This window comes from Lissotriton helveticus, chromosome 9, assembly GCF_964261635.1.
Source record: "Lissotriton helveticus chromosome 9, aLisHel1.1, whole genome shotgun sequence".
In the NCBI taxonomy this organism is placed as follows: Eukaryota; Metazoa; Chordata; class Amphibia; order Caudata; family Salamandridae; genus Lissotriton; species Lissotriton helveticus.
Genome location: NC_136070.1, coordinates 1027501023 through 1027514352, shown reverse-complemented (window position 1 = coordinate 1027514352; position 13330 = coordinate 1027501023). Strand labels below are relative to the sequence as shown.

At 40.3% G+C, this 13330-nt stretch overlaps 1 protein-coding gene across 12 annotated transcripts in view; it reads right to left on the bottom strand.

Annotated features, from left to right (window-relative positions):
* Positions 1 to 13330, bottom strand: part of MITF (melanocyte inducing transcription factor) — a 759320-nt gene that overhangs the window by 23668 nt on the left and 722322 nt on the right. For 8 of the 12 annotated variants that reach the window (XM_078661343.1, XM_078661344.1, XM_078661342.1 and 5 more), the window contains 2 exons: positions 5765 to 5992; positions 1387 to 1482 (listed from right to left, as the gene is read on the bottom strand). In XM_078661343.1, coding sequence (XP_078517469.1) covers positions 1387 to 1482; positions 5765 to 5992 — 324 coding nt within the window. Of the gene's footprint in view, positions 1 to 1386; positions 1483 to 5764; positions 5993 to 7642; positions 7781 to 13330 lie in introns of those variants that run through there. The other 4 variants (XM_078661345.1, XM_078661347.1, XM_078661348.1 and 1 more) reach the window with 3 other exon arrangements.

The window sequence follows — 13330 nt, the reverse complement described above, 5'->3', positions numbered from 1 at the left end:
GGCCTATTGGTACATCAGTCAGGGATTTAGAAACTAACACTACCAAATAATGGAAAAACCAAAAGAGGAAAATATATGACAGTCTTGTGTAAAAGAGAACAGAAACTTTCAATCAAAAGAAATGCCACCTTTCATGCACAAAACTAATGAATGCTATATCTTTTACACTAAAAAATCTTATATGTTTGTGTTGATCATTTTACATCCTACTATATGGTTACAGATTAAAACACCTGGATTTTTCAATGTTACTAATATTATGTTTGACAGCATACGGAAATTACTTCTTATGATAAGCCTATACCTGTAACACCTAAAAAACTTTTGAGATAAACTTTACACATGTTAACAAAGCTATCTCCTATTTGATACATACATTTAAAAAGGATAAATTAATAGCTCAAGATCACTGTAAATTTGGGATTCCAAAATTCTACAGTGTTCCGTGCAACAATTTTCTGAAAAGTTCGTTTTTGCTTTCTTTCCGAATCTTTTCATTCTTAATATAACACAGTTTTCCATTCACTCTAGCACTCTTTTATACTTTCCTCTGGCAGGCTTTCACAAATTGATATTGTTGCTTTTCCTCATCTATAGTTACCTTTTGAGTTATTCTTCATGTTGTCCTTTAAGCTCTCCCTTCTAACTATCCACAGAGTTCGCTGAGTTTATCTGTGTGTCAATACCTAAAATTTTATACTGATCACTTCACATTGGACAACTCTATTAAGGTGTCTACTACTACTCATCCATTGTATCATCCCCGTTTCTTTCCTACATCCATACTCAATGCACAAGTTTGTCACTTATTGACTTTACTCATGTTTAACGTTATTATGAACTAATGATGTCATAAGACTTTACAATAGAACTGTGACCAGAGTATGCCTTCAACTCTGGAAGTAGTAGGTAGACATCACTTCCACTGTTTTTCTCCTTTATTCATATTGATTTTTTAATTCTTCATCTCATAATGACCTTTCTTTCTATATCTTATCTTATTTTTTAACATTCGGCTCTAGCAATGCTCCTCTTCCATTTCTCCTTACTATTAGTTTCTTCTAGCATTTACTTAATGTTGTTTCTTGTATGCAGATCCCATTTTTTATAAACTTTTCTCTCGTCTGCTTGATGGCCAAAATCAGCCATATACTCCAATTCACAAGAAGCAAATGTTGTTGAAAGTCTAATTTGAATCTCAAAAATGTTTATCACAGAATAAAATAGTCAAAGAATCGGGCACACATTATGTTCCAAATAACATGTGCATAATTGGCAAAAGTTCTGACTCTTTAACTACTATCCAATGGTAAAATATGGCAATATTGTCACACATATAAAATTCCCAGACCCTCTAGAAAAAATAAGAATGAAACTGAATTGTACCGTGTTGGCCATATGCAATCCAGGATCCATCAAGCCTAGGATTTCTTCATTGTAGCTCGACTCAAGACTTATTATATCATCAATTACATCATCCATCTGTAACAAAAACAGATGAAATATTTGGATAAATGCTTGATATCATTCGAGTCAAACAGCAAAGTGGTCAATTCATTCATATGAATATGAAATTAAATGCAGTTGAGGCTATGCAGGTTAATTTTAAACAACCTTTGGGATATGTTTGCCCCCCTACTCCTTTGTTGACCAATTTTAGCACATACAGAGTTGATATGCATGTTCAAAAAGTTAGAAATATATGTTCTAACCTCATTTCATGTTGGGTCATTTCACCATGGATTTTATAGTTAGAAAGTTCCACAAAGTTGAAGGCCACATCACCATAACTCAATCCGAGGTATCTTTCCTTGTTTGATTAACCCTTAGTGGGATATTCTTGCCCACCTACAAATGTGGTGACGGTGAAAGCAAGGACTCTGAAATAATGCCCCATACATATATAAAAGGTAACAGAACCGTTTACAAAAATTATTGGGCTAAAGGGTGCATGATGTTTGAAAAATAATATATTTTGGAATGGAGACTTAAACAAGTAAGAGTGTGAATCAGAAACGATCCTGCAGATCTCTGCACTATGTGAAAAGTGAACAAGAATCTTTTCGGTTAAAAAGCCCAGCCATCTTGCAATATTAATTGGTGATACAAAAGTTAGGCAAGCGAAAACCATCAAATTCACCGAGTCAGTCATCCCAGGTCCTTGGCGGATTCGGGTATGGCTATAAGAGCTATTGAAAGACTCAGCAAGTAGAGCAAGCAATAGATGACATTAAAATATGACATGGCAGCTTAAAAATACAAATAATTATTTGTAGACTTGCATTTCAATTTAATGCATCATGTAAAATTACTGCATTGAGCGACTTCTATCAAAATGTCCTATTTCAAAACGTTAGATATAAAGATTTTTAAAAATTCTCTACACCTATGCCATGCATGAGCCAGAAGAAGGTCCCACCTTCGAAAGTATGAGTGATCCATAAAATTACTACATAGTGAGAAACACTGCACCCTAGTAAATTACATATAAACTCAAGTTTTTAACCATAATGCTATCGCTAAGCTGATGTACCAATCCGTGCCCCAAAAATCAGGAGTTGGGGACAGTGAGGTGCAGAAAGGTTAAATTGTTTGCCTAAAATCGCACACTTTGGCCAAGTTTGTTAGACGTTCAAATTACTTTTTCCGTTCTCCCAAAATGCAATTCTGCCACGAGTCACTTCCTGTCTTTCTTCTTACACAATTACAATCTTTAGTGCATAACTGCCGTTAATGAGCTAAATCGGCATATTTTGTTTTTAAACTAGCTTGCACAATATAAAAGATACACAGAAAATGTACTGGGAATTAAATAAGAAATCTCTCCAGAAACAAGTCGAGAAAGTCATGAGTAAGTAATCAAATGACAAAAATGACCACTAACAAGAATAAAACAACCCAGCATAGTAAAAGCATAAAAATATATCTATATTGTTATCCATTGAGCAAGTAAATACACGAAAGCGGAGCACCCCGTTCACTGATAAAATCACCGACAGTATGTGAATTAAGATAAAGAACTATTTCAGGAGCTGTTCCACACATTGTTAAAGGCAATAAAATAGATTAACAATACAGTTCAATGTCACAGAAGGAGCCTGTTCTCGGTTTAAATGGTGGCAGTAAGAGTTTTAACTGGTTGCAACCTCCTAGCCGTATTTTCGTTTTCTTGCAGGTAATCCGTTTAAAACTGCAAGGTCGGCGGAAGGATAAAAACGCACTTTTTCTGAGGTAATTCATCCACATACTGTGTCACCACATCTCTGCTTCGTTTTGGAAGATGCGGTATGATAATATATATATATATTTTTCTTTTATTATTTGAGGAACTTAACAGGTGTGGGTGGGGAAGAGTGTGCAGCGCAGTGACCTGGCTAGTGTTTCAATAGAGGGAACATAGGAACTAGAGCCAGACGTTTAGATTGAGCGATATTCATTTTTGTTTTGGCTCACCCGCGGCAGAAACGGGTTTATTAGAGCTAAAAGAATTTGTATTGTACATAGGACAACGCTTGTTGTTTACCATAAAAATGTGCTGAAACTAAAATGTTAATTTTGTACTTTTCCTATAATGTAAAACAAAGATTCAATGTGTAGGAGAGCATAGTCACAGAGCACGGGCACTTACTGCTTCTGAGACTGAAAGTCAAATGACAACTTGTAGTTTTCCAACTAGTGTCTTGTTCAGGCTTGCTCCATCAGAACTGAATGTAGATATATAGCAAGATACATAAATGCTTGGGAGCAGAGAAAGTCGGTGAAAAGTTCCTTCAACCTGACTGACTACTACATAAAAGAAAGTTATGGTTGAGTTCTGGGCACAAGTACAATAAAAAGAAGTGGGGGGACTGAGCAAGTAAGACAATATTCAAATGACCCCATGACTTCACGACGTTGCGCTATAAAAGAAATACAATAGTGCTAAATGTAAATTTTGAACCTCTGCGCACTATTCGTGCAGGTGCTGCTGAACGTGTCCCGGAGTCCGAAAATTACACCAGGACAAGTTTAGCATATTTCTGTGGGGCCCAAGTTGTTTGCAGGGGGGACGGCTTCCACCCTGTGAAAAGAGTGGGGGGAGGCCGTGTACCTGCGTGTACCCCCGACTCGAGCCCTGGTTGAGTTTAACATTAGAGCAAACCTTGGTGTGTGGGTTGGGGGGCAATGACATACCACGCAAAAATAACTTCACAATGCAGAATGAAGGCCTGGGCACCTGACTTTCTCGCCCCCAAAAGATATACCTGCCCAGGTGCCATGACTGAGGGCTCAGGCCGAATTGTAGATACCAATGAGGACCCTGAGCTAAGCAGGGGGGTCCCGACTCTCCCTGCCCAAACACAGCCGCCCAGCGAAGCATCAATGAGTCTTGGTTCCAAATATAAGCTAGGAAAATGGAACATGGGTCTGATAGTATATGACAGACAAAACTGAGCGACAGTGGGCCCCGGTGCCACTGCACCTGCTGCACTGTGGACAGCTTCACGGCAGCTTAATTCAGAAAGTCATTCTACCGATGGGGACCACGTAGTCATTTTCAAACCAGAGACCATCACGATGAATTCATGATAGTTGGAGAAAAATCTTTTGAGAACATTCTTAAAATAAAAGAAGTGCTCACGTATTCACCTTTTCTTTTAGCTCTGTGACAAATTCGGAGTCACTGGCCCATATCTATCTACTCTGACGTCCCAGGCAACACATGTGTTTCATAAAATAGAATCAGACGCAGCACTGTGCCAAAAACGTAGATACGCGTTTTGTGTCAACTTTCGGATTTGTGAAGCCGCGGATTCAATTTTAAGTATCAACACCCTTCCCACTTTGCTAATGACGAGGTTATAGCACGGATATAGCAAGGCTTCGCGTTTTTTTTCACTTGTTTAAGGTTGTGAATCAATCCAGTGTATTTTTAATGGTGATATTAACCTCTGCACCACACGGTGGTTTTAATATCTGCCGATTAGCTCTGAAGCAAAAAGCGTGCTGTTTTTATCGATGTCACCCTGCAAACCCTTAATTCCGACTTGATTTCTGTCATGCTAAGACTGCAGCCAACTGTTTGACAACCTAACATGCCAGTGTCAGCCTGTGCTTTACTGTAGCACAGCACTGCAATCAGGTCGGAAATATTAAAATAGGATTTTTTTTTTAAAGCACAGTATATTTGCTTTTGTAGGAGCTAAGGAGTTACCTATTTCTGAAATATGTATCGATATTTCTATTGCATATGTCGATAAAGTATTTACACAGGGTTTCAGCTCGCTGTCGAATTCTTGGCACCTTCCCTGCTCATCGGTTTAATATTTCAAATTACTACCATAATGTGAGCAAGACTTAAATTTAAATTATGAAACACGTGGAAGTAAAGCTACTTCTGTAATTTGTCGAGAGGCCAAAGTCACACAGATTTTTCTGTAACTTACTCTCGTTTAAGGAGCGTTACAAAAGTAATCCATACTACTTCCTACAAAACCTTGGTGTACCTGCCCTCTGATTTTTTTGTTATACTCTTTGTTTGATTATCACTGGCCATTTTGCAATTTTCTTCCAGGGATTAAATCTCTATAAAATACCAAACAAATCAATAAAGCCCTAATGTGGCCGAAATACGCCAGTAAACAGAATTGTTAGTAGTCCCCTGGATGTCACGCAATGAAGGGCTCATTAGTAGATACCTTATCAGTCTAACACTACCAATAATCGAACCTCGCTTCGCCAGCATAAAATGGAGGCACCACACCATGCCACGTGCACCTCTTACCTCTTTTTCACAGTGGGAGCTGAGGGTAAGAAGCGCCATTGGGCTGTTCGGTGCGCTGCTTCCGAGCCCGGGTTGCATCATATGGTCGCCGGGCTGGTTAGGGCATGGCAAGCTCAGCACTTGGTTGGCATGTTTACTTCCTAAAGTAGTAGAGAGGTACTGCTTTACCTGCTGCCGCTGGGCTTGCTGAATGTGGTACTTGGTCGGATTTTCAAGGTGGGTCTGCACCTGGTAATATAATAAGAAACAGTGTCACTGGCCAGTGTGTATTCTAGTATAGGCTTAACAGAGTTAAACACATTGAGGAGATTGGTATAAGTTAACAGTTTCAAAGAGGGTCTTAAAGTAGAATGTATAAAACTAAGTAACCAATGGTGCACAAGTTTTCTACGGTGTGCCAAACACAAAGTGAAACTTTAAGACATACTCTTTTCCCTTGTTCCCTTGACACTAGGGACCTTATCTAGGGTTTGGTGGATGGGATACTCCATTAGAAACGTAGCAGATAGCCCGTCCGCCGTATTACAAGCATAATAGATCTAGGCACTTTTAACATGGAGGATGCATTTTGACAATGTATCCAATTCGTAAAAAGTTATACAAGGTCCTAAACTTGGCTATGAACTTGTATGGAAGGGCAGATGCAGAAGGCTTCTTTTTGTAATATCACGGATCACTGAAATACCACGTCACCATCCACGTAGATCAAAATATCATCCAACTTATATCTAGAACAGGAAAATCAACTTCAACACTCATAATAAATAATATCAAAAAGTACATTTTCTTTGTACCTCATCAACCCTTAATAAACTAGTAGTCAAGGCAGAAATAATTTTCAAGTATATGGAGTAAAACAGTTATTTTCACAGTTTAAGCCAAGTTTCACATACCTAATTGGCCGCAATTTGATTTTAAATTACCAAGGATATAGAAGATAGATAACACTACCCGACTCCCTTGCAGTATCACACTCATTTACACCCTTCCTTTCTTCGCTGTCCCCAACCAGATACTTATCCATATTCCCCCCTTCTTGTAAACCGCACTACTGCCTTAAAGCGAGGTCTGCACAAAACAATTTCTCTACATATGTACAAGGTTTCTATCTTAGAGGAAATATGCAATAGAGAGAGAGAGACAATTTGAGAGTAGAAAAACGGAGGAATACAGCCAAATTATGAAACACAAAGAAGTAGAAAAATTGTTGAAAAAATGACAGTTTTGCTACACCTAAAGTCAATTCTCCAAGACAGAACAGATCACGGAATATCACACAAAAAGGAAAAGTTTAATGCAAATTCATTTCCCAACCCAATTATTGTCAATCACGCTCATGGTCAAGTAGCATATCCTATTAAGTCAAAAGCGATGGCCACCAAGTTTCATGTAAACCGCTAAGGGCTACATACGTAAAGCAATATTCTACATCTTTGCAAATTACAGCAAGGAAGAACAAAAAATGAAGGAAATAATGTATACCATAGGAAATAATTCCATCCGTATAACTAGAGATGCATTATTTCTACCCCTTTCCGATGCAAGATTTGCACAAAACATAGACAAACTCATCTATTTCAAATTAAGTCATTGAAATTCTGTCAATATCAACTCATACATTTTAGTCACTGACTACCAAACATACATGAAGCAAACATTTTGCAAGATTCGAAATAAGCATTGCAATTCATCATAATAAAATACTTTATACATTTTAGTGCAAAATGCTAATAGTATGTACCAATGAAATATTAATAGAAATACTTGGAAAGTGATACACAAGCAGTCTCTTTCTGTGGACTATGACTGAAATTCTGATAACTGTCTCTGCTTCAGGACGGAAGCACAACGCCGAACAAACACACAAAAATAGCCTACCTGGTAATGATTGTAGTCCAACATTTCCAACATGGTGATAGTCCGAAAAATGTGTGGTTTGCTAAGCAGGCTGGCAGGCGACTATCTTTCTAAGCTGTTCCTCACTGGAGATCAGTGCATGAGACCATCACAAACAAGTTTTCTTAACACTGCAAAGAAACTTTGTCGCCACAGCACATCTTATAATAACCTAGGCTAATTAGTTACGCGTGTGTAATGAAACAGATCATACAAACAGCCTCTAGGGAACCAAGAAGGCTTAACCCTACATTTTGATACAGTTTTTTCACTGCTTTGACGTCACGCTTTTCCATAAACATAAAAGGACCTTTTTAGTGACGGGCTATCAAAGTACGATTGACAGCTAGCTTGAGGCAAGAGAACTATTCATCTTTAGTTCCAGTCTTACCACCAGACAATGGCAAGTCTCTTTCACTGTAACTTTTAAAGTTGAAAATTCTCTTTAGAAAGCAGACATTGCTTTAAAATTGCAACACATGAGCCTTTTCGAACGTGCATCAGAAGCTTTTCAGACCAGGTTTTCTCGACCCTTGCATATTTTTGCGATGCGCTCGCCTTAGCCAAGTATGACAGGGTGAGGGATAAAACAGATAAATTGTTTTGGCACAATTATCAAGGAAAATATTACAACAGTTTCTGTATACTTTGATTCTTACTTTCCCAAAAACTCGAACTCAAATCTTGTGGAAAGTTAGGCGCTCGAGCAGCGAAATCTCTTAATTTACACATAAATCTATCTTTAACAAGTAATGTCAGAATACATTACCCAAACTTTCTTGAATCAACAAAGGTAATTTATTTACTGGCTTTGTACGTGTCCCACAGTAGTGTCATGTGAATCAAATGCTTAATGTGTCAAAAGCAGGAAAAAGCAGATTTTTCTCCAAATTATGGCCTTTATATTGTTGAAGGGTAAACCGACGATAGTACAAAATGTCACCTTATAAAATTATATCTGCCATAACTGTTGCCTAAACCTTTTGTTAGCAGGTAGTGGAGCCAAGCGTAGGTCTACAACACTTAAAAAAGAAGTAGGTAGGTTCACTGGCAAAAGACAATCAAAAGATTTAACAGCTAATTTGATGTTCAAGACCTTTTTTTAGGTCGTGCATGACAGCGCAGCTGTCAGTCTATGTGATCAAGAGAAAAATAGCTTTAAGAACAGCACTGAGAGAGGGGCTTTGGCACCACCCAAATGTTGATTCACTTGTGTGGAGATTTTGATTGGGCAGAAGTTGAGTGTTTCCACCGAAAAAGAGCGCTTGCACTTCACCTTTTACCTTGAGGGAAAGCTTTTAGTCAACCTAGCAGGACTGTGTTGGGTTAGAGTGACAAGCCATTGATCAAGACTATAGTCTCATCTGTTTATTATGAAACGTTAAGACAAAGGCAATAGGCCTGACTTATTTATTGTGAAACGCAGATGTTAAAGCCAATAGGCCATTAAGGGTGGGTGGATTTTATGACATTACAATGAATGCCTTTACCACACAATGCCTAACCTTATAGTTAGGTGAATTTCTCAGTGACAACATTAATGTATTGAAATAAAAAATAAAAAAATCACAGAAATTCACCAGCTTTAGTTAAGAGTGCTAACTATAACTTGCACCTCCGCCATACACTGCTTATGACCTACATGACATCCCTTAAGACGTTTTTTGACACCATTTATGACATCACTCATGACATCTCAAATGAAATAAATCACTGATGACATCACTGATTACATCATCAAAACTTTGCTTTCCCACATATTGATCTATTATTTAATATGGTATTAGAGGTCTGAGAGTAGCGTTAACAGTCTTACTTATTTCAAAAGAGTGGCACACCTGAAGCCATCTTGACTTAATTAAACTGGTAACATTTAAAACATTTAATTTAGAGAGGAACAACATGGGGGTTCATTTTATCATAGAAATTATGATTAGAGCTGTAGAAAGCAAAATTAGGACATATTTTACATGAGTTCTCATATATCTTCCTCATCTATTTAATTCAAACATTCCGAAATCCAGACTGAAACACACACTTTCAACACCAGGAGCAGACTGCCAGTTAACTCCCTGGTGATAAACTGCAGCTTTACTAAAGTGTTCTAACAAGCAACTAGAGTGCTTACATTCTTAATTTATGAGAAATGTGTGGCACATTTGAATGCCATATTCATAGAATTGAAGTGGAAAACTGAAAGCATTTTCTATTGCTGATACTACAGTAAATGAGGAAATTATGGCATTCATACCAAATAGGTCTCCAAAGATGGCCATCATCGAAAAAAGAGCCCAAATGTAACCCACATACTACCCAAACATAGCCCAGTATAATCTATTGACCGATGTGTGCAAAACGCATCATTTTTATTTTTTGCAGTTTTATATATAGAGGACTTGACCCAAAGTTTTTGGAGTACTCTACATGACAACAGATTTATTTTGGTTTTAGGCATGGGGAGATTAAATGATTTGCTCAGACTCACAGGATGTTGAGACAACGCTCAAACTCAACGTTGAAACTCGAACCTGGTTTCCCATTTACAAAGTCAGCAGCTCTGGCCATGCACTCTCCCCTAAGTGGAGGTGGAACCGAAGGTGGAGTAGTGTGGCTCACTGGTTAGAGGCGGCAGGCCTGAGAGCAGAAGTCAGCCCGGGACCAGGGTTCAATTCCCGACGCGGCAGGGTCGTGGACCTTGGTCAGCGGACTCAATAATTCTCGCTTCGGTGCTTACTATAATCAGGGGTTCCACTCGGCAACTCTGGGCATTAGCTTGCCTAATCTCCACAACGGCCCCACCAATTCCGGGGATGCCTGGCTCCACCTTGGGGACTCCCAGCAAGGGACCATCCCACAGGGAAAGCCAGGACGGGTTCCCCAGAGTTATACAGCGCCGGGACGCCCCGTTGCTGGGGCAGCTGTGCGCTTTACAAGTATACTACATTTACATTTACATTTACATTTAAGTGCAACAAATAATCAAGTGATCAACTGGATAAAAAAAACATAAAGAGAGCAAATAATTCAAAGTGCTTTGGCGCTCTTTGAAAACTCAGAAAACGTGCCTTTAATTTAGTTTTTCAAATCACTAATCATAACTTCTATTGGAAAAGGCCCCTTTATTTTTATCATTTCCAAAGGAAATGCTGTAGGTTTTACAGTTTTAATTCCATCACAATGACTTTAGGTTTGACACACTTTTGTAATAAACACAGAATTTTAGCAATCTAGTTATTCATTAGGACACTATGGGAAAGCAGAGTTTAGAGGCATAGACTCTGACAATAGAGGACAGTGAGGGGGGGACAGCATCACCAAATTAACAATTCTGGGAAGGCCAGAGGAACAGTAGCAGAAAAAGGAACCATGGGGGCAGGGAAAAGGGGGCAGGGGCAGCAAACCAAACTATGCAGGGCAGGGGAGAGAAGCTGAGGGAACACAACGGTCCATTGAGGACAGAAAGAAGAGGCAGTTGCAGTACAACCGCACACGCCAACAGACCAGATTCAGGCAGGAGACTGCTCCTTTTTTCAGCCCAGAAGGGTTTTATTTTAGCTGTCTCCCACCTAAAATTTCCTCTTTTTCAATGTAAGTCAATGGAAAAAATCAATGGCCCTGATCTTCTTTTCAAACTCTCCCTCTTACAGAGTTCCAAATGTTGGTATGTGTGGAACAATGGACCATGGAGGGCAGGATGAATGGGGTAGGGACATGGGCTCAGACAATAGAGAGCAGGATGAAGAGGGCAGGAAAACCAAACTGCCCTTGCAAGGCAAGGGCCAGGAGTTGTGGCAGCACAACACACCACAGAGTGCAAATGGGAGGGCAGTGCAGCACAAATGGCGATGGAAAGTAATAGAAAGGGGACAGGGCTACGCACATGGACAACAGAGGGCAGCAAGGAAGGAGACAAGGGCGCCAAGATGACCATACAGGGCAAGCAGGAGGGGCAGTTGCAGCACAACGGACCATGAAGTGCAGGAGGAAGGGGACCGTAGAAGGCAAAAGGAAGGGGATAGGAGCACGCATATGTACAACAGAGGGCAAGGGGCCAGAGATGAGGACGGGAGCAGCAAGTCGACCATGCAGGGAAGCAGGAACGGCACTGGAAGCACAACACACCATGGAAGACAACAGGGAGTCTATAAGGGCATTTATATTGAAAACAGAGGGAAGGTGGGAGGGGGAGGGGCATCAAGCTGACCACACAGGTGGGAAGGACAGTGGCAGTACAAAAGACCATGCATGGCAGGTGGGAGGGTTAGTAGCAGCACAAAGGCCATGGAGAGATAGAGTGAAGGGGCAGGGGCATGCACAAAGAAAGGAGCATGGAGGGCAGAGTGAGGGGTAGGTGCTGGACACAGACAACAGAGTGCAGGCAAGGGGCTTCATAATAGACCACCCAGGATGGATAGGAGGAGCAGTTGCAACACAACAAAGCATGAAGGACAGTAGGGAGTGGCAGCAAAATGGACTTTGAGGGACAGGAGGGTGGGTAAAGGGGCATTGAACTTGGACCATGGAAGGTAGGGACAGGCGGCAGCCATCTGACCATGTTGGGCTGGCAGGGGGAGTGGCTGCTCAGCAGAATGCTCAAAGTAAACAGGAGAGGCCGTTGCAGCTTCATGAAACATGTTGGGGAAAAGTGAGGGAGCAATGGCATGCACACAGATATCGGAGGGCAAGGGGAAGCAGAGCAGGGGCGGCAAGCTAAGCACAGAGTTTAAACAGGAGGGAGGGGGCAGATACATGGACTTGGACAACAGAGGCAGTAAAGAGGTGGGTATCGCAAAGTAAGCTAATTGTGCAGGGTAGGCAGGAACAGCCAAAGGCATAATAATGGTCAAACAGGGCTGGAATGACAGGGCTGGGTCATGGACTTGAACAATGGAGGTGGCAGGGGTAGCAGGCCTTGGTGGAGACTGCACAACATACAATGCCATGCCAGGCAGGCTTCAAACCCCCCCCCCCGCCCCACACTGTGCATTGCTTTAGACCACTCACTTTATATTATCAAAAACCCTTAAAATTCAATGAATTAAAAAAGGTTAAAGTGATATTATAGTTGGAAAGTGTAAAAATATCAAACTTTTTTTTTTACTTAGAAATTCACTGAAAAAAATCAAAGTATAAAAAGATATCATAGTTAGGTGAAAATGTCACTTGAAACCTACAGGGTCTGATTCACAAAGGGCCTCAGCACTCGTGACCAGGGCCCCTGCAGTTTTGGGGAGTCTTTGCAGTCGGGTTGGAATGTCTGCAATGGGTATTCTCTTCTCATTGCGGAGATTCTGCCCCGAGTGCAGAGACTCCCCCACAACTGCGGGGCCTTCGCCACTAGTCCAGAAGCTCTTTGTAAATCAGGCCCAAGACTTGAAACTAACAAAACCATTTATATTTACTAGTTTAAGTTATCTTAACCAACCATACCTCGTGCCCTAAGGTAACCTACCTATTTTCTAGCATTTAATTTTATTCCCCCACTATCCATTAGTACTGTCCGGGCACAGATGCAGGTTTTTCTTCCTAGTTGGCAAAGCGCAGAGATACCCCTTCGGGAGTTTATTCAGGCGCTATAGAAGCATATAAATAAATAAACAATAACTTGCGTCCCGACTTAGTTTCCTCATTAATAATTTTACATCAAATGCTGCACTGATTTTATCAATG